Genomic DNA, 22433 nt, shown 5'->3' with positions numbered 1-22433 from the left:
TTTCCCCGTTTAATATTTCTATTTCGTTCATATCTCTGGATTGGATAAAGATAGAAACAAAGTGAAAATATCGATGAACTCGGCGGATAATAAACTTTTTTATGATATCACTCATTTGTTAAGTTAATGCAACAATGCGCACTGGTGAAGTTATAAACATTGATATCGTCTTCCCGATAATTCAACTTGAATTATTGCTCATCTCATTCAAAAGTTCGTAATTCTTACAAATTTTAATCTACATTTTTGAAGTTTTCAGGATCAATAGCCATCTATATGTGGTCCTATATACCTTTTACCGTTTTCAATTATCCGTATTAGTTTTTAAGTAGTTGCGAGTCAAACTTCCAAAACACGTTTTCTAGAGTATCATGTTTGCATATTTATATCAAGAAATTTGACAATTCAACCGGTCCTACTTTGTTAAAATCAAAATTTTCCGTAACTATGGAAACAAGGGCACCTAGTTATTTGAAAAAATGGTTAATAGAGATATATTTCTAGTAACACAGGGACAGACTACGGGTTTGGAGGGTCGGTAGTCCGGACCCCCGCTCCTTCCCATTAAGGTTACCATCTTTGTCAAGACAGTGATCGCTTAAAGCCTACAAATTTAACACTCATCCTTTTGCAAATTAAATTGTTTTGGATGTATTTGTTTCAACACCGAGGAGCACCCTACTCGCAGCCTTAATATACGGAAAATGTCCTTATTTTTGGACCCCTCTCCCAATCATCTAAGATAGTCAAAAAAGTCGAAATAAGTCTTCTAGTGTCAGGCATTTAAGTTTCATTGATCTCCCGTCAATATTATATTGTTTCACAGTACCGGTATATTGCATCAATGAAATATGGCCGTTGGCAGGTGATTCTGGAGCCAGTTGCTCAAAAAATAACCATCAGAAATACCATGGTGTAATGGCGAGCACTCGGTCCTCGGTTAAATACCGGTACCCGATTTACATTTTTGAATTTTCAGCAGCAGCTCCACGCAAATGGAGGCAGCCATGGCTGTGTCAAACTTGACGCTTGCAAACCGTTGGATCGGGTTTGTTTTTTTGAGAATGTTCGATGTTCGATCTTTATTACTGATCGTGACACGAGCTGGAAGGTGTTTCAAATTGAATTTGAATATATTAGTATATATTGAGGAACATAACATTCGTTTACTTTCTGTCAAAATTGATCTCGTGCGTTTGATAGTTGTTTTGAGATTTGGCACATTCTCAAGGCCTGTATTCAAGGTCTGTATTAGCCCACTTCACGTAAGTAGCCATGTAAAATTGCGACGGCAATACGACGCAGCATTGAGACTGTGGTTCTCATACATGTGCCACATGATGTCTGACTTTCACATTTGCAATCGTATAGCCGTACGTGCAGTTTTGGAATCGAATGAAACATGTTGGACAAAATGATAATTTCTGTTGCGAACCTAGATAGCTGGTTAAAGCAACGCCTGGGTTATTTCGTTTATTTTGACAAATCCTAGAGAATATATATCTTTAATTACCATTTTTCAAAAACCTAGGAGCCCTTATTTCCCTGGTTACTTAAAAAATTGATTTTCAACGAAGAAGGGACTGGTGAAATTGTGAAATTTCCTGATATATAGATGCACGCAGGGGACCCGGGAAAACGTGTTTTGGAAGTTTGACTCGCAACTACTTAAAAACTAATACGGATAATTGAAAACGGTAAAAGGTATATAGGACCACATATAGATGGCTATTGATCCTGAAAACTTCAAAAATGTAGATTAAAATTTGTAAGAATTACGAACTTTTGAATGAGATGAGCAATAATTCAAGTTGAATTATCGGGAAGACGTTATCAATGTTTATAACTTCACCAGTGCGCATTGTTGCATTAACTTAACAAATGAGTAATATCATAAAAAAGTTTATTATCAGCCGAGTTCATCGATATTTTAACTTTGTTTCTATCTTAATCAAATCCAGAGATATGAACGAAATAAAAAAATTAAACCGGAGAAAAATAGGGACAAAAATTTCAACAATGCGGACCCGGCGGGTACCCAAAAAAATGGCGCCTGGAAACTGTAAAAAGGCTTATTATGTACTAAGACTTAAACAAAATTTCGACCGCCGATCACACAACTATATCTGAACTTCGATTTTCGATTTCAAAATCCGACCCCCTGTTTCGCTCCCGGCAGGTTTGGTGGGTTTGTAAGGGACGCCTAATGAAAACAAAAAATCTAACAGGGTCAATCCCTATTTTAAGATTAAAAAAAGAAAAGTATAGCTGGTTATTTGAATTCTAGGCTGGGGATCAGACTACTGATTTGTTACAGATTTTAACAAATCCTCACACATGACATTCACACGTCTTATAGAAATAATGGAAGTCTTCAAGAATTTCGTCTTATGTTTCGTATCTTAAAATGAAATTTAATAGGAAATACTGTAGACAAGTTTTAACTGATACCTGGTATTCATGACTGAATAATCAAATTCAAGCTTTCAGGAATTCAATGTTTGTTGATAAATCTAAGATAGAGTGATGCATACATGCGCTAGGGGTAATTCAATGTAGAAAAAGGAATATTCCAGAGCTTATACGGCTCTTTTTTGTGTAGATATTTAACGTCAAATTTACTAATGAGTTTATATAAATTGAGAAACTGTTGAAAGAAAGTTCCTAAAGGTGCCAATTGAGTTTGTATTTAAAGTGTCGTTTAAATGAAGGTGAGATATACGTTTAGAAAGGAATGAAATGCATATCGAAAGTTGACTTTCACGTTTCTTTTGTGTCTTTTCATTTAAAAAAATAACCTTTAAGAAATAAATCAAGTTTAACTGAATGCTTGGCACACTTCGGCAAATACTTCTTTCGAAAGAAAATGCCATATGATTTAACTATTCTTTGCGAATACCTTTTTACTTTTATGGGAATCCGGTGACGTTCCGGTCCCTCGATTTTGCCTGAACCTGCAATATATGTATGCGTATTATGTGTCTTCATATTTGTACTTCTGGATATGTAGGCCTTATACAATACCGTGACGGGTTCGTTGGTATGGTTTTATATGTGTATAGAACGAATGCCCTCAAATGCTATGTTTTTAATTCCGACACTTCATAGTCAGCCAACTTCGAAGATTGGTCGTCGAACCAATGGCTGTTTTTCATCATAGAAACTTAACGAAAAACGATTTCGAAGAGAAGATTATTTTTTGAGTTATTCATGATACCAGAATTCCTGCGTATTTGGCAGTAGGCCACTTTTTGGGCCGCGTTTTTCAGACAGTTTTATCGTAGAGAGATTATAACGAACAAAATGGCCTCGCTGGTTGGTGCTACGAAGAAATTGGAAAACCAATTTCATAAGTACAGAGGTAAGACATGTGATAAAAGCACATTTATATCTCGAGTCATCGTTATCTACGAATGAAGGTAGAAAATGTTTTGTAGAGAAGAGTTTGATAAGAAATATATGTCTATGTTTTTTTAAAATAGATATTTGCCTTCTTAGAAATACGCTTGATTATTTCGTAAATAATAAAAAAAATGAAAAAAGCAAACACGGATGCGCTCATGGAAGAATGTCTCCTTGTAATAAGATTCATATACTATTCATTAATTGACAAAAGAAATGCATTGATTATATTTGTAATGAAAACTACATTACTGAAAATTGAAGAATCAATTTCCTGTTCCGTACATAGGTATATCTATATAAATGTATTAGGTCATTCAGTTATTGGTAACGGTATTATTGGTTTGTCAATATCCGAGATAAGACTTGAATTCATTTTTTTCTAATCTTGTTATGCATACCTGACTGATAACAGTATAATTCATGATTTTAAAAAAAGAAGAATAGTTCTTAAAAGCCTTATTGATCTGTTTCCTATATTTCATCATTTTATAGAAAAGTATTTCTTAAAAGTCTCGCTGATCCATTTGGAATAATCTGTAACAATGACTTAAATCAGCATCTGAACAAACATGCATTGACTAAAACCAATTGGGAATACTTATGAAATTTTAAAATATCGATGTACCCCGCAATTTCCACATTTTATCGGCAGCAGTAACAATCACATCATGAATCTATATCGCTATTGGTTTTAAGTTATTTATAATTCCTTTTGTTCATACAATATTGTGTCATCACGTTTAACGTGTGTCTCTGCTCTCGCGCAGTACGGCTGGTTGCCATAGGCTTCCGATATTGCGTATAGTGCAGCGTATCCTTCGCTATTTATTTCGCTGCTATAAAAATCATAAGGTCTCGACAAATTATGGCAGGTTTTGGATGACTTTTAGTCTCGATAGTTTGGGTGATTTGATCGGATACTTTTTAAAAAATGCGGCATTTTTCGATGCATTAGCGCTCGATTATGTAATGATTATGTAATGTTAGTCGGTGTCCGTGTCCGTTGTCGATGGGAAATATCTAAGGAGAGGTATATGAAAAGGTTTCTATGGAAACATCGACAGAAGCTGGAGGATATTTTTTGTTATACTTCACTCAAAAGAGAACACGGTCTGTGCATTCGTTCTGATAGCGAAATGTATAGAAAATGTGATTAATTTCTGTACCGTTTAAGTCGGGCTCGGTATTTTTTGATGACATTCGTACATGCGAGGTGTCGATTATGATAAAAAGAACGACTTTGGCCATTTTTGGCGGGATATATAGGCGCGGAAATATAGGGTTTCAGTTTAAGTCGACCACTGTCTCAGTATTGTATGCAATGCATTGCGACGGACAGACGGAATAGAAAACCAATGCTGGAATATGTGTACCTGTAGCTAGGAAATATTGTTAATTAATTTTCGGGATTTGAAGTGCTTGTGTGGTATATTTTGCGATGTACATTTACGTAAAAAACGAATGGCTTCGCATTGAATTTTTAATGATTCGCAAATCTAGAATTCACTCTACGTCATGTTTTTCAAGTGTAAATGGGTTTTTGATTCGAAAACAAAACATAGATATGCGGTAGCTTGATATCACTGGATTCAAATCAACGACTTTGATTCAATAGTGGATTCCTCTACAAAATGATGACAAATGTTTGAAAAGTTATCTTGGAATATGATTGAAAATACTGTTCATTGATACAAAAAAGGTCCAAAGATTTTCAAGGGATAGAGGCCTATTGGAAATGAGGAATGAAGCCGTTTTATCATGGAGGAGACATATTTTGGGCTTTGGTTTCATGCCCGAGTATGAATATTGCAGCTCGAATATGGATATCATGTGCAAATATGGTATTTACTATCTCAGGTCAGATGCGCCCCCTGAGCCAGGTAAGCATCTTGTCAAAATTGTATACTTTTCTTCACCAGTTTGTTGACATATACCTGCGCTGTTAAGTATCTTACGTGAACCAATGATATTATGTTTGTAAATCCCGACTATGTACGTAGGTACGCGCTGACAGACTTCTATTAAATAGGTTTTCGAAGAGCTTTAATGAAATCCAAGATACATATATTACTACTAACTATGACTTGGTCGAAAACTTTCAAGGCTGGCTACACATCACGGAATTCTGTCAGTTAATGCCAGTACATTCTTTCAGCTTGGAATATGCTTCAATTGACTTCTGAAATACTTTACGAGAAACCATGTTCTGATATTGAACACCATATATTTGAAGAGTTCAGCTATGCCCCTATGTTCTTGTTGCGCTGACTTATTCCCTTGTTTAAATGTGTTTCTGGATTCTATAGATACTGAACTAAAAGGTATGGTTTACGGTTGTCGTATTTATGGTGAATAAGTGTAGACTTATCTACCATAATTTATGAATTTACACTTTGAGATGTGGGCGTATGATGTGAAACAAATGTCTTTTGTTGACATCTGAGCTACTTTATGATGCCTATCCCTGGTAGTAAGTAAGATGTCATTTTTTTGTTTCTTATCTTAAGTTAGTACTGCACCGTCCACGTCCACGATAGCGTGTATGATTGGTGCAGGTGTGCGTTGTTGGTTAGTTGATGCTCTGCGGGTTAACGCTGGAACCGATATGTGTACACCTTTTCCAGTCATTGATAGTTTTGGGGAAGAACGAGTTTCTGTACTCTTCAATTTTTTCGTGCAGATTGTTTGGAGTTTGTTTGGAGTTTCAAAATACAGCTGCTCTTCCAGATTTCTCATGTGTTGCCTTGACAGTATCATTTAAATTGCACATCATTTTGGTTTGGATTTGTTGTAATTTCACCCCAGTTGAGTCAGTATAAGCGGCGATCACACAAGCGTTTTTTGGCCCATGCCAAATTAGGCCCGGAATGACAGTTTACGTGAGTGCTTATTGGCCCGTGCCTGTTTGGCCCAACCAAAAACATCGGACTTAGCCCGAACCAAATTTGAGCTCGGGTCAAATAATGACATGTGAATTGCTACAGGTTCTAGAACTGGCTCACTTCGTTTAAGCAGTGTTTAGTACGGAGGGAGTGGTGCAGGCCGTATTTAACGCAGGCCTGATCCGGGCTGAGAATTGTCTCCGTGGGATTGCAGCTATAGTCTTGACAGCTCAATCGAGATAATTGTTGGCGTCAACAGGTTCCAATTGTCACCGAGCCAAACCGGCTACTTCTTTTGACGAGAAAAGCCATGACTTCTTACAATAAATAAAATACGCGTTGTTTCTCCGCCATGGCATACCTTTGTTCAGCCTCATTACGCCGTTTGAAATGAAAATTCAGCTCGGAATTTATAACCAGTTCCTTTACACTACCAACGAACCATGTTGAAATTACTTAGCGGAGGCTTTCATAGATCCGTATTGTTCTACGCATTCAATTTAACCACTGGTTTTTATTGATCAAATTCGGAGACGTTTTCTTAACGGCCTATCTACATTTTGTTCTGATTTCGTTATCAGTTTTAAAGAGTACCCACACTACACGAAGGCCCGCTGATTAAACAGACGTTGTTTATATTGCTGAATTGTGACCGGTGTATGCGTGTGCCGCGACTGTCAATGGGTAATGGTTCGATATATTGCTATGATCGGAATTAGTTGATCGAATTAAATTCTTCAGCGTTGTGGCATATGCTGTCATTTACCTGCAACGTGTAAGGATGCTACGTTACACGGAGACTAGTTGCCGCTGAGCATCGACGCGAATACGAGATGGGATATGAACCGATTCACGAAATAAGCACCAGCGACGGCGTCCGCTTTTTAGGGTTCCGTATCTAGTCGCGAGTAATCTCGCCATCGAACCTCGGATTGATGCGCGACTCGGATCGCGATGTCTTCGCCGGAGATATTGTCGCCGCGGACGCTCTCGCCGCGAATGATGTCCGGATGGTTGTCGCCGGGCCACACGCCGCGTACGACACCGAAGCAATCGCCCCATCTTCCTCCGGATGGGGAGTCGCCGGTACGGACTTCGCGCAATCGACGGGAAAGCGTCGACCTCCAAAAACGATACCGCGCTCATATGAACTATAAAAAAGGTTTGTAATAGCCTTAGCATGTGTTTTAGAGAAGCGTTTCTGCCATGTCATAACCATGTTTTTTGCCGAAGGCGCCTCGATCGGTGTTCTGGATTTTCTTTAGATTCCGATCGAAGAACTGTATTTTCGGTTTTTGTGTACAACGCACAACAATCATCACTTCATTTCTAACATTGACAGTTCGGCTCGGCAAACGATTCCAATGAAATCCTTAATGAATGATTAAATTGCACGCTAAGCACATGCAAAGGCACATGTAGTTGTTATCGTGTGTGTGGGTTCCTTAGTTAAGCAAACATTTTTAAGATTGAGAGATCGCGCAATTAATTCGTTGAATAAATGTTAGTAGAACATTTCCGAATCATAAACATAGTTCGCATGCATAATTAATCATTGAACATGTACCACCTACCAGGGTGATAATAATTTTATGCAGTGTGATTTTGCGAAAATGATCTGAACAAATTTCAAGGTGAATTTTAAAATAAAATCAGTTGCAATGGAGAATAGTCCCTCTCGAATATTATGCGAAGAAATCTACTTTTCAAAATTCTATTCAAATGCAATGATCTTAAAAGAGAAGAAAATATCAATATCCCTGTGTAGAAATTTCTTTAGCCCGCATCTGTGGTACATTGTACATTTGTGAACTTCTTCGGCCAATTCCTTATATAATTATTTGCTTCATCGATGGACAACATAATAGAGGGAAAGTTTATCACCTGAATTTTCTTTCATTTTCTGTATGCCAGAATACTAATTCCTTTGACAGGGATACCGGTAATATCTTTGATTGAAAGGTTTACAGAGTATTACAGGGTTAATGCCACTAAGTATGTATGAACGCCATAGCGCTGGGTGCGTAAACTTGTTGCCAAGGAAGCGCTCTAGTTTGCTTGTTTATTCGTAGGTGGCAGCGCTAGTATATTCACCACCAGTAATCTGGAACCATTCAACGCATACTATTTACCTTGCGCGATTTAAAATTTCGTACGGCATTTATTTCTGTTTCTCTTCAGATTAAGTCGACGATTGCCGAACAACATTTCCTTCGAGAAACATCCCATAATTCTATAGAAGGGATAGTTATCCATTTCACATTGGTATATACACCGAATAGCTTATCTTTACAACGTCCCGATAACTTTGTGAAAATTCAATTGTTTTTAGAAAATCGATGCTTTACTAGGTGCTGCATTCATGTAATATGGATGCTCACTATGGAAGAAGTTGATTCCCCCTATGTTGAAGATATTATAGCTTATTTACAAGGTAGACGGATTAGTTTATAGCATGAAGTATGAAATATCTCGTATATTGTATTATACCTATAACTTCATCAATCAAATATCTATGTATATACGCATATGATTCATTGCTCATCCATCTAGTGTTTCTATTTTTAAAGAATGGAATTTCAATTATGTATTATCAATCTCTTCGCAATAGATAATGTAGGCCCATTTTGTGACCGTGCCTTGATATCATTTATTTTGAAACAATTATTTTCCATATGATTAGGGGTGCGGACAAAAATCTGAAATAACTTTTTCAAATCAATAAGATGATACTGGAAATTGCATGCACTGTTTGTCAAGCTAGTTGATCCTCGAAAAAACAAGCTTTCATGTTTGTATTCTATGCATTGTTACAAAACAACAGGTTCACTTTATTTAGTTAGATAATAATCTTATTGGTGATTTAGGTACCGATAGTTATTGTTGTAAACTCAGATTTTTTTAAAAAGTATATCTATTTGTTCATCGCTCGGGTGGTGTCAGATGTTCGCAACACCAGGTGTTTTCGCTACCTACCAGCAATCATTCGAAACTTCATTCAATATACATTTATTTACCTGTACATGCATTCATGCATTATGATGGTACTGTGACCAGGGAGCCGGGTTGATATAATCGTGTCAATAGTTTTCGGAAAAGTGTATAATCGGTCTAATGAGCCCGGAAGAGGCAGATGACGACCATCAACGTAATGAACGAGGAGTAAAAAGTTTATTTCCTTTGTTAGAAGTTAAGACCTTCGTGTTCGGATTACTGAATTCGATGGTCGGAGGGTTCGATGATTTACCAGCAGTTGTGAGGTATCGAAGTCTTGATGGTCGAGGATTCCCGCCCGCAATTTCGTTTGCCGATTATAACGGGCAAAGGTCGGTGGTCAATTCAAATACCGGTGAAATTCTCGCCGTTGTTGAGAAACACGCTGTATCTGGTGACATCTCCAATTGCCAATTCGCGAACAACCCATTTTCTGTGTGTCCAATTTGTTATGATCCTCGGAAACTGTTGCCCGGAACCAAGTATTTACTTATCGAAATAGTAACATTGGGTAAGTTCCTCGAAGAACTTTTCATCTACGAAAAAATTGAAGTAGCAAATGTAATTCACTTCTATCGAAAGTTTGTTTTACGTTCTTATCTGATTTCTAGTGGTCGATTTAGATACGGCCATTTCTGGTTCGCGTGATTATGGCTAAGGTTGGAATTTTCCTGTCAGTGTGAGGTCAATTGCTTGACAAACGGCACGGAATATTTGCTTCTTTTATTTGACTGATTTAAGAGCCTGAAAATTTAATGCAAGTCACATATAACTGTATGAAACGTGGCAACCTGATATGCCTATATTGACTGTTTGTGAAAAGTGTGTATCTACGGAATGATAATGTTCTTTGTTTACCTTTCAATGACCTATCATATTGTGCAAAATTCTTCACAATCGATCTTCATTCACACCAGTGCGGTGAAAATTCTTTCTTGTTTCGTTCGGGTTATTCCATGTGCCGGAAGAAACGACTGATACCAGTATACTGAAGTAGCTGGGGATTGAACTTTTGCGACGATGCCGTGGAACGTCCAAGCCGAAGGTCACATACGCATCCGCATCCCGAGATGGAAGTTTAGGCGCAAGAAACGCGTGCGCTGTCGCATCAACATCAACGGCGAAACATTCATTTACGTGTTCGAGTGGTGCGATGAAGAAAATGCGCCGAAACTAGTCTCGAGGAATAAAGAAGTCAAGTCGGATGAAGGGAGCGACGAGACGAATGAAAAAAGAAGATCACAGAAACGCAAGAAAATTCACCGACGCAAGGACACGGATGAAGAATATTACCATACGATGAATTTAGTTCTTCCGCTATCGGATCAGGTTACAAAGACTTCAGACGTCGAGCATGAGGGTACCATTGAGCAGCAGAAACATACTATAAGCGTTAATGACAAAGACAATAGTTCGACAGTATCGGTTGAGATGTTGGAAACTAAAACTAAACAAACCATTCAGAAATCATCTCATAAGGAGTTTTACAAAGGAAAGACTTTAACTGAAGTTAATGCAGAACCTAGGTCTACATATTCAGAAAGTAGTATTTCAGAGTCTTCTGAAATCAAACATGTGGAAAAAGTTACAACTCATCTACCCGATTTGGCTCCATCAAAAAAAGAAAACATCACTACCAGTACATCAGAGTTGAAGAAATCTGATATTGAACAAAAATTGCAGCTTGGTGAAGAGGGGCGAGCGAATATGAAATCTCCATTGGCTGTCCGTACACATACTTTGCATAGTGAAGAATTAATCGAGGAAGCGGATCTTTATCCCGATGTTATTGTGCAAGCTTTTTCAAGAACTTACAAATCATACACAATTCAACAAGAAACACGTGATGAAATTTACTACGAGAAAATATCTAGCAACTTACTCGATGTAGATGTACTAGAAGATGTTTTTCTGGAGGATGATCAAACTTCCCACGCGTCAATGTATCTGTGTCCACTTGATGGTGGCAGTGGCTTGAATGCCAAAATAACGCCGCTCGCGTGTCATAGATATGATGAACCTCATCATGATGATATGTTTCATGGCTCTAATTTCATGGAAGAATATGCTGATAGACAGCAGATACAAACCATTGATGAAGTTGTGCAAGTACTAGAACCATTCACTTCTGAAAGCGGATCAACTAAAGATGGGATGAAGACATATGATAATGGAGAACAAGAAATTGAACAGATTGCATGTGATATACAATCTACATCAAACGATGATAGTAGAAACAATGAGAAAGTCCTTAATCAGGAAGGGGAAATATGTGCAAAAGAATTGACGAATTCTAAGAACAGTTTCAAACCTCACTCATCATATGAGAATGCTGATTGTGTAAACTTTCCTTATTTTGAATTTGACAATGTCCCTTTCGAAGAAAAAACACCATCCTTAAGTAATGATGAACAAACAAGAAAGCTCCATGAAACGCAGACTAGAAAAGAAGCAACTATGGACATGGCATTTTCTCCTGCTGGTAATGTCCCAAATATCGATAGATGTTCAGACCTTGACAGTTTGAAATATGGGAAAGATCAGAAAATGGCAACAGTTTATTCAGTTGTTGGTCAATCAGTGAAAGCTGAAAATTCTCAAGTTGCTGATGTCAGAGGGGCTGAGTTTCCAGTTGAACAAATAAATGATGATACAGGTCCAAATATGGTTATGACATTCTCTTCAGCCGATACAGTTCCAAATCTTGATCGAATGTCTGAAATCGATCATCGGAACTACGAAAGAAGAAGGACATTATCAAAAACCAATTTGACGTGCAATGATGGTGAAGAATTTCTTCAAAATGAAAACATGTCCACTGGAATCGAATCTTCAAGTTATAAAGATCTTGAATCAAGCACCGTTGTGAAACTGCCTGCCATCAAACCGATATTATTGAATTTCAATTTGCGCGGTAAACGTAAAGTCAGCAATAAATTCAAGTATACTCTTCCAACTGATGCCGATGAAAAATGGTATAGTGCATCAGAGACAAATCGTGACTATGATGATGATGCCGTAGTCAATAAAAGGAAACAACAAAATGCCAGTGGATCTCCGCTTAAGTTAACACATTCATCTGAAGAGAATGACGACAAAACAATTTCAGTTCCTGTCACAGATGACTGGTCACAAAAAGGTGCAAGACCTAAGATTATCAGCAAAGAAATGTTTAGAATGCAAGAGAAGGGGTTAGACATTAAAGAAGGCAGTGCTAACAAAGGTTCTTGGGATATCAGTAAGGATAGTGGCTACTTCACGTCAGAGACATTTCTTTCATCTGACTGTGATACATTGAATTTTCACGACACGACAGTAACTTGTTCGGAGTCGGAACTGGAACATCCCGTATTACATTCGCCATCTGATGAGAGTGATAACTCTGACAATTTAGACAAGTTGAACGACTTAACAAATGTTTTGGAGCAGTTGGAGAAGGCATTTACTGATGTTTTGGAAGAGAATGAACGCCGTAGTCCTCCATGTTTCGTTAGCAGTCCTAATTGCGATGGCGTTTCCACTCGCTCCGAATTAGAAATGCTTGCTGAAGATTTCGACGATGTGTATCAGTCATCTGTGAATTTGCTTAATGTAGAGCACAATTTTGTCCAGGCAATTTTACCAGTTACTGCTGAATCTGGCGAAAACCTTGCCTATAATTTACCGGTAGATTCCAAACCATTTGCTCTGGTAAATCAGCTTTTGCATGGACAGAATGAGGAATCTGGCTATGTGTTAAGTATGCACCTACAATTTTCCTCTCTTGCGTTCCTTAATTTTCTCGAGTTTTCAGTTTAATACATTAGTATAGTTTTAAGTAGAGGAGTGTTCACAGAATGAAAAAATTCTTAGATTACTTCATCTGATCTCTTAAATATATTAATTGATAAAGTGCTATGACCTGCAGAACTGCGTTTATGGAATGTAAGATAAAAGCCTATCTAAAAAAATCCCCACTTATTTATATGTTTATCAAGTTAGCAAATATACAACAACAATCAATATGAATTCTTGTTAAAAACTACTGATTATAGTATTATTTTCACCGACTAAGCTTCCATATGTGGTCTTTTCCCTTCTGTAGTGTTCGTAATAAGTTGGTTAAACATTAAACCAGTTCAAACATTTCAGTGCCCCCTGCTATGCAATAAGCATATATTGGAACGTGATTAATTATACGTTCCATGACCTCTTCTGTGATTTCACAAAGAAATACCTTTCTATATAACTAAATGCCTCTTTGCCTGAATTATTTCTTACTACGACGGTAAAAGAAATGCAAAATATTTTTTGTTAGAATATGTGGAGCTAATAGTTTTGCAGGCTTGAATTTGTGTACCTCAGAACTCTCAATTTTCAGTTCATTTGTGACAAATTGTTTTAATTTCCCAATTTATTCAAGTAGTACGAGGCATTTAAGAAATCATCATTCTCCCGTTGGTAAATTTCTCTGCTGGTACTCGATAAAGAAATTAATCGTGCAGTTGATTTCACATTGATTTATTGATTTTGCGGTCGACTGTTCATTGGCGATAAGCAAAAAAAAAATCCAGTGAGATGCTAATGAACGAGTATTGATAGGTAAACCACATTGCTTGATTCCCACTCGTTAGGCTAAGAGGCAAGACTTGAACTTCGTTTTCTAGTTGTAAACATGTTGATCAATGTATGCCAAGTTACTTAATAAGCATTTTGATCCTACCGAATTATTTCGCTTCATTCTACAAGGTTAGTTATTAACCGGTTAAAAGTTTTTTGCACCTATAATGGCATTTTTGGTAGCACTAAGTGGTCTTAGCATCCGAGGTTTGGTCGATGTGGATGAATTCAATTTCCCATGAAGACTTAACATAAGAAGATTACGTATGATATTTATTTAACATAATGAAATAATTCTGATTCGCGTAGAACTGACGAATGTTTTTATCATATCGAATACTGCCGCGTTCAGCATTGCATTGTTCGGTGGCAATAGTGATGGATTTAAAGTGGAAACTGCGGAAAAAGTTCCCAAAGGAACGTCATATGATCGGTTTCGACGTGAGGAAAATTGAGAATACGATGAGAGCAGGATTGCTTCCTGCAAAGAGAGTTTCTTGTATGTTGTTTTTCCCCTGAAACTATAAGGCTCTTTATGTTGATATAGAATTTGATGTATATATTTTACTTTCAGCAGTTAGGTTCTTGAAAAACTTAATTTCAATATTGCATTACTTTTTTTTCTTCTAGATGAACAAGAAAGAGTGCAGAAAAAGACCTTCACAAACTGGATCAACTCCTATCTATGTAATGTAAGTATCTCGGGATATTACTCCTTATTTGCTTTTGATATATTTCTTATGTATTTGTGTCTGTTATGAACAATTCAGTTTAGAAAATTAAGACCCAACTTTCAAAATACCTTTAACTAATCTCTGCCTTTTATTGTTATACTTCTTTCAGTATGATCCACCTTCGAAGGTAACAGAGTTATTCAATGATATCAAAAATGGGGTGATGTTACTGCAGCTGCTTGAGGTGTTGTCCGGGGAAAAACTGGTGAGTCCATTATGAATGCAATTCGACTATAGGGTGGCTGTTTCAAATATGTTATCGAATTTTTCCTGCTCATTTCAGCCGCATGAAAGAACGAAACACTTGCAGCGAGTGCATTTCTTAAACAACATCAGAACATCTTTAGATTTTTTGGAGAGTAAAAAGATCAAATTAGTCAACATAAATCCATCCGACATCGCAGATGGCAAGCCGTCAATTGTTCTCGGTCTCGTTTGGACAATTATTCTGTATTTCCAGGTATTTAGCTTACTTGTCTAGATTTTATCTTCATAGATTGTCATACAAGATTGATTTGGAATAGCTGAAATATGTAACATTCAAAAAATGTACTGAAAAATGCACATAAAGCCTTGTGTCTTAATTTGTTCAGTATTATAGATATTTTCGAACAAATTTTGCCAAGAAGACATCTTTGCTCTTATTCAATTAGATCGAAGAAAATTCAGCAGCTGCACTCGCTGGGCTGGATTTACAAGATGGAGATTCTTCGTTGCAACGCTTCAAAATGACAGCGAAGAAAGCCCTGCTTGTCTGGGCTGAAAAAGCTGTTACCGAGTGAGTATTCTGAGCAAAACGTTAAGCTAGAGAAAAATTTGTTAAACGAAGTTAGTGGTCATGACTTTTTTGTAAATTCTGAAAAATTTATTATTATCATTCACAGCAAAAGCGGCGTTCCAGTGAAAGATTTTGGTAAAAGTTGGAGGGATGGTGTTGCATTTAATGCCCTTGTACACAATGTCCGTCCAGATATTGTCGATATGGATGAAGTCCATCGTAGGAGTAACCGTGAGAATCTCGAAGATGCATTCAGCAAAGCTGAACGCCACCTCGGAATCCCTCGATTGTTGGATCCAGAAGGTACTCATCTGATTTTAATTTGAAAGTTGTAATTTGCCCGTAACTGGAACTGGGTACCAATGAATTCAATGTTCCCAACAGACCTAGGGATAATACATGTATATTTATTTACCATGGATAGTTGTATGATATGATATTTTGTCATCAATTTGTACAGATGTTGATATGGATAAACCAGATGAGAAGTCCATTATGACATACGTCGCTCAATTTATGAAGGCTTATCCTGATCCGGATAATCCTGACCCGAAGGTAAGCATCAAGTTTATTTTAGATGAATTTTTTTCAGTTGCTTAATATTCTAGTCTTACATCATGGGAGTTTAGAAATTTTACACCATTTTTATTTACAAGTTATTTTTGTCCATAATGCACTTCATATTGTAAGGCACATGGCAATTTGTGAATCAGTGCACTAATTGTTTGACGTATTTTTCACCATATTCTACCGCATGATCCATCCATTAGTTTAACTACTGGATGGTTTATGAGGTGGCATTTTTTGTGGCGATAATTGGTTTTGATCGATAGACTGATGTGAAGCCTGCGTCCTAATGATAGCCGTCAACTGTGCTGAAGATAGATAAGCCACTACAATTCATATTCATTTATTCAATTGTTATTATCACCTAATGAATCGAAAATATTTTTATTGCACATATTTTAGGTTCCAGTGCTCACTGAGGAGGTAAAAATCCTCATGTCCTATCTGTGTACTTTATTCTTACGCTTCAGACACCCCTATGTAAAAGAGGAGTGCATCATTATTTAAACTTGACCGCTCTATTTGGCTTGTATTATTTAAGCACTTTGATGCATCTTCCAACTCGGCATCAATTTATTGATTGATGGTTTACTGTATGTACTTACCTGTGCTTTGTATCTCTTGGTGAATTTCGACGGGCTTGACTCCTTCCTCTAAAGATGATCACTGATAAAATGATATCCTTTATTGATTGAAATAAAATGTTTGTTACCTGTGCACGTGATGATAACAATAAATACACCAAAGAAAATACAGTGCACTGAAACTTAATGAGCTAAAAACCTAACGGCAGCTAATAGATGCTTTTAAGCAGTTTAGACACATGAAATCGTTCCAATTACCAGAGTGAATCCTGCATCAGGAAAAACTTTTAAGAAGAGTGAAATTAATACTACCGGTAGATTATTTCTGAATTCAAAAGTCTCATATCATTTACCTGTATTTGCAAGATGAACACATTCACTCGGCTATCAATACAAATTGATACCGGTATATTTAATTGGTACGATTTTTAGATTGAATTTGTTAAATGGCATCGTATAGTATATGGGCTCAGAAAGCGAATAAAGCTTCCGTAGAATTGCACTCATTAAATACTAACCATGTATTGCTTGTTTTGTTTTGTTTAACTATAGACTTCATGCCTGAAATCGTTACATCAGTTTATGCTTATGCATCCATTTTTGGATGGAGATCGACGAATAAAATGTCCAAAGGTGAGCTTGTGGTCAATTATGCATATCTGTCCGTGTCATATCAGGTGTTCTTATATTGCATGCTAGTTTCTCATTGAATAGGTGGTATATTTACACTCAATGTGCATCCATCACGAAAAAAATATTGAAATTTCATATCAACATGGCAATTTGAAGTTCATCCATGAGCAATATACGTTTTTATGCCTTTCTCATTGTCTTGGTGTTTTACATATATTTGCATGCATCATTCAATAGCATCGGAAGCTGTTCAGCTATGCCACAGAACTGGTACTGGTACTTCATTGTTTAGTCTTTTCTAATATCTTCAATGCCCAGACCATATACAAAAACCTTACATATACACCACATATCTAATATTTCCTTTGATGTTGTGACCACAGCCTCAATTTACCAAATATGCTGACACCATTTCATTAAATTTCAATTAGGGTTGATATGCTTCATTTAGATTATACGCAATAAAATGTATGTATAGTTCATGCTAGTTTCAATACATTATTTGTTGTGCCGATATGATTTTGTGATTCAACTTGTTTGTTTGTTATATTAATTGAATCTAATTTCCCTATCTTTGACTAATGAATTGCTGTTGCTGAATCAAATCTAAAGTACAAGGTTAGATAAAACTATAAGATTTACAAAAATAAAATCTCTTCATATCGTCTAGCTGAACCATGTAACGTAACTTGATTTTGTACTTAAACCTTGAAAATTATATTTGAATCATTAATTGCTTCATTTTTTTTCATACATAGCTCAATTCCGAAGCTGATGAAAAAATGGCTGCAGAGGCCGAGCGGCAGTTATACAACGAAGTTCTCAGTTGGCTTGATCAGACTGATGGTAAATTAGATATGGCGAAACAGCCTATCACTGATCCTGCTGCAGAGTATGAGGTACGCATTGTCATTTCACCGTCTGTTGGTTTAAAAGGCCTTATTTCTCTATGGTTGTCAAGTTCTTTAAATGGCATTTTAGTTCTTTTAATTCGATGTCTATGGGTTTTTGTCATTGAATTGTTAAGATGTCCCCCATTTCGTTTTTCAGGATTTAATGAAACTAAAAGGTGAACAAGCTCAGTATAGAGAAGGTGTGGATCGATTGAAACAGTTGTACGATTCTGGAAGCGCTTTGGTGATCGATAAAGAAAAGTCTGATTATCTAAATGGTCGCTGGGACGAAACGAACAAACAAATCAAAGCGTGGCAGGATAAACTTGATCGTGCATTGCCTGGCAAATGCGGTGATATTGCGGAATGGTTGTTAAAAGCTGAACAGCTCATATATGACGATGTAGTGCCAAAAGATATAAGTGATAATAATGAAATTGCTGAGATTTTGAAAGGGAAAGTTGGAACACACAAGGTGCGATTGACATATTTTTGAAAAATTTTGCATAGAGTACTGTTTTTATCTTGGGCTCTAGTAACATCACGCCACATGTATTACTGGTTAATGACATTTTGGTCTTTTTTCAAGGCTTTGTTCAAAGATGCCGATTCGATTCGAAGGGCTTTCAACCAGATCAAGCAAAAAGGCGAAGTCGACGGCAAAAAGATACCCAAACAACAACTGGACGATATTGGCAAGCGAATCAGCAAAGTCGTTCTGGCAGCTCCTCATATTTTACGCAAGATGGAATACGAAGAGTCTCGTCACCGTTTGCTCGGATTACTCGACCAAACAGATGATAAAGTTAAAGATTGGGGAGGTAAAGTAGGACGCCAAGATGATGTCGATGATATGCTCAATGATTGTAACGTAAGTTGATAATTGGAAATCAAATAAAGAACCCTTGGTCGATGACCAATTGTTTCATTAAAGCATTTTGAAACTTATTCACATTGGTACTCATTTGGTGATTTCATTTGACTAGGATTATATCAAAAACCAGAAGCTGTTTGAAACATTCGATAAGGCATTTGGAGATTGTAAGAATAAGTCAGAGGCACAGAAGAAAAGTTTTGATCCAAATGGTAAGTATATTCAACTTGTCTGACTTTTGTTGACTCAATTTAGATTTTTGGTTACTCTTGGCTTACTTGTTTCATTTATCCTATATTGTTGCATACAATGGAGTTGACATTTGTTTGCTTCCAGATACTGATTCTATACAAGCAGTCGATAGTTTCCTGGAAGAGGTGAAGGACCAATGGGATCCGTTAAAAGTGGAGGTGCAAAGTTGCCAGACATCACTCGACAAAACGAGCCAATATTGGAAACGTTACCTCAGTTGTGACGATATGCTTCAGGTTTGGCTTTCAGATGCCGAAAAGAAATTGTCCGCTTCACTTGAAGAAAGAAACGTAAGTTTTATATTTGTGGAATATCTATGAAAAATGTAATCCTAACTTCCTTTAAAAGAACTGTACTAATTGATGTATTTCTTTGATTCATATTTAGAAATTCTTTGAAGACTTTCCGCAGTTTCAAGAGAAACACAAAATGTTGAACGAAGCCGGCAATTATCTTATTGACGTTTGTGAACCACCAATTGCTAACGAGATAAAACAAAATTTGTTATTTGTTAATAAACGTTTCAAAGATGGTACTGAACAGGTATGTTTCATGTTAGGGGCTAAGCAGAAGTTGCTAGAATTTTAAAATCCTTATTTGAATTAATCATGATTTTCTTGTCAGAGGAATGAATTGTATGATAATGATGTGTCATATATTTCAGCTTGAATCAGTTCACAAGAAAGAAGTTGCCGACAAGGCCCGCGAGGAGTATAAGTTTGGAGTGGATAATATCTCTGATTGGCTGGAGGATGTGGAAGCACTGTTGGAGAAAACAATTCCTTGTTCATACCCTCAGATAAAAGAGCTTCTCCATGCGCTTGAGGTAGGCATTATCAGCTATGAAGATACTTCTGTCTTTTGTGTGATCTTCGATTCCTTTTCACATATGTTAGAAAATTGTTTTAACAGAAAGCACAAAGCGAGGTCGAAGGCATTCAAACTGACTTCAAGACAATGTCTAAGATTGGTCAATCCCTTGTTAAAGAAAGTTCACAGGAGACCATCAACGAAATGCTTGGCACACTGAAGGTCATCAAGGAACGCATCATAAAAGTACAGAAGGAAGTTCCCGACCGAGTGAAAGGACTGAAAAATATGCTTCCACAAGTAGAATCTTTGGAAACTGGAATCTCAGATATAAGTCATTGGTTGGACAATGCTGAAGCTGTTTTAGTTGGAAATTCTCCAGACAGCAGCAATATTGAATCAATCGCTGACAAGTTGGAAAAACACAAGGTATTGAATCTGAAATTTGTCACAGCTTTGGTGACTTTGCAAGATTGATCAGGAAGTAAATGGTTATACTTGAATCGATTCTAGGCACTGTTCTCTGAAACAACGTACTACAAGTCAATGCTCGAGGGCAAGAATAAAGTTTTCCAAAAAATGCAGCGCGCCGGTGTGAAAAACGTGGATACAGCTGAAATGGAGCAGACATTCAATGACCTTAAGGAACGTTTCCAGGTAGGTTTGTCATCAGCGGTGAACTACGGAGGTAACATTTTGGAAATTTTCAGCTATTTTAGAGACATAGGCTCAAAAATACGATGGGAAGGTTTTTTGGTTACCATGGCAACAGCTTTTGCTTCCTGCTACAATCTGAAACCGTTGTTTCGGCGCAATGTTTTTTGTTTACTGACACGAAACTTTATTTCAGTCTCCCAGTGGCTTATGCTGCCACTTGTTGATGTTTGTATGCCTACTGTTACTTTAGCATTTTCATACTTGACATTACCATCGGTAGGCCATTTACGTTGTAGTTACGGCTTGAAGAATCTTAATAAATTTAATCATTAGAAATTAGTCAGCACGGCATAATATAATTCATCATTAACCCTAAAAATATCGCCAGAATGCTTACAAATGTAGTAGTGTTTAGAATTTATGTGCTGTATGCGTTTGACAATCCACATTCAGAAGTAACTAGATTAGATGCATAATTCTACGTGCGTTGATATAAATCATGCATGCCAGGCATGCCAGACGTGTTGTTTAACTGGAGCTGGGTTTCTCATTGGTCTTTCCCTTCCTCCTTTCTACATGCCAAACATAAAGAAATCTCTTTCAAAACAAACAAAATCCATACATATTCATAAATACACAACAATATCCTGCATATTTTTTACTGAAATAGGTAATACACTTCAAAATATTAAAAAGGGACAAAAATGAATTGTTGAAACTGAACAATATGTTGAAAATCAACTTCTTTGATCTTATATCTAAGAAAAAATCTTGTTGAAATAGCATTACACACCTTTCATTTCAATTAGAGTTTATATTTGTCTTAATAATCAAAATATCGATGTCTTAGTGAATAGTTAAATGTATCCCTTATTGCTGTCTGTCTGTCGTCAGTGTTGAATGCTCTTGCGATCCCAAATATGTGTTCCATGGTCTTCTTATGAAGTCACTGAATTCCTGACACAAATTCCTATGAAAAAAGTAAATTCAGTTTGCATTGTTTATTTTCATACTTAAGCACGATTTTGTACATTATTTTCAATCAAAATTTAACTCACAAAACACAGATTCAAAATCATTCTTCTGTTCTATCACTTCTTCTGTTGAATGATTATTTTCCTGGTGGCATTGAGGCATGTAATATTTGGCCAACTTTCAGCGAACCGTCTCCCAAGCCAAACAATGGGAGCAACGCACAGAATTTCTACGTCGAACTTGGCTAAAATACCTTGAGTGCGCAAAAAACAGTGAGGATTGGTTGCTCGAAGCTGAAAAAACCTTGAGCAATTCTGATTATACTGTCGGTCAACTTTTGATCCAACATCGGGTGAGTATTGATTTTTTTGGATAGCTGATATGTAGTCCTTCGCTCAGTGTCTAGGATTGTTGATGTATCACCTATATTAAGTACCGTATGAACATACAGTGGGTTGTTGATTAAAAGTCGGGTATTGAGTTCAGCTGTTGGAAATTTTTACTAATCCTCTTGTATCTTGTATGCGAAATGCTTGATTTCCCATCCTAACAGATATCTAGGCCTATAATTTTACGTTTTGTTTTAAGAATATTTCCTAACTGTAATTGCAGTACTTGATTTGAATTAAAGAATTGTCATAGTACTAGCTAGCACTCACTATTTGCAGTGAATTTTCCTAAATGGCACGTGTTTTCGTGTGATGCAACCAACTTTTTTCAAATTCACATACCGGGTAATGCACAGGTTGAGTTTAAAGTTTTGAAATGGCAATCCTAGTCACTGGGCTAATCATCA

The 22433-nt window shown here is 36.8% G+C and overlaps 1 protein-coding gene across 9 annotated transcripts in view; it reads left to right on the top strand.

Annotated features, from left to right (window-relative positions):
• LOC141904289 (muscle-specific protein 300 kDa-like) overlaps positions 1–22433 on the top strand; it is a 61525-nt gene that overhangs the window by 913 nt on the left and 38179 nt on the right. For 5 of the 9 annotated variants that reach the window (XM_074792912.1, XM_074792892.1, XM_074792876.1 and 2 more), the window contains exons 2-18: positions 14511–14572; positions 14724–14819; positions 14898–15074; positions 15268–15392; positions 15499–15695; positions 15853–15947; positions 16362–16382; positions 17096–17176; positions 17935–18075; positions 18227–18544; positions 18659–18940; positions 19056–19155; positions 19280–19485; positions 19583–19738; positions 19860–20021; positions 20108–20434; positions 20519–20662. In XM_074792912.1, the coding sequence (XP_074649013.1) occupies positions 14511–14572; positions 14724–14819; positions 14898–15074; positions 15268–15392; positions 15499–15695; positions 15853–15947; positions 16362–16382; positions 17096–17176; positions 17935–18075; positions 18227–18544; positions 18659–18940; positions 19056–19155; positions 19280–19485; positions 19583–19738; positions 19860–20021; positions 20108–20434; positions 20519–20662 (2690 nt within the window). Of the gene's footprint in view, positions 1–3285; positions 3362–5224; positions 5286–7341; positions 7450–14510; positions 14573–14723; positions 14820–14897; positions 15075–15267; positions 15393–15498; positions 15696–15852; positions 15948–16361; positions 16383–17095; positions 17177–17934; positions 18076–18226; positions 18545–18658; positions 18941–19055; positions 19156–19279; positions 19486–19582; positions 19739–19859; positions 20022–20107; positions 20435–20518; positions 20663–22433 lie in introns of those variants that run through there. The other 4 variants (XM_074792887.1, XM_074792883.1, XM_074792899.1 and 1 more) reach the window with 4 other exon arrangements.

This window comes from Tubulanus polymorphus, chromosome 1 (genome assembly GCF_964204645.1).
Source record: "Tubulanus polymorphus chromosome 1, tnTubPoly1.2, whole genome shotgun sequence".
Lineage (NCBI taxonomy): Eukaryota > Metazoa > Nemertea > Palaeonemertea > Tubulaniformes > Tubulanidae > Tubulanus > Tubulanus polymorphus.
The sequence above is the reverse complement of the archived record's forward strand: the minus strand, read 5'-3'. Positions and strand labels throughout refer to the sequence as shown.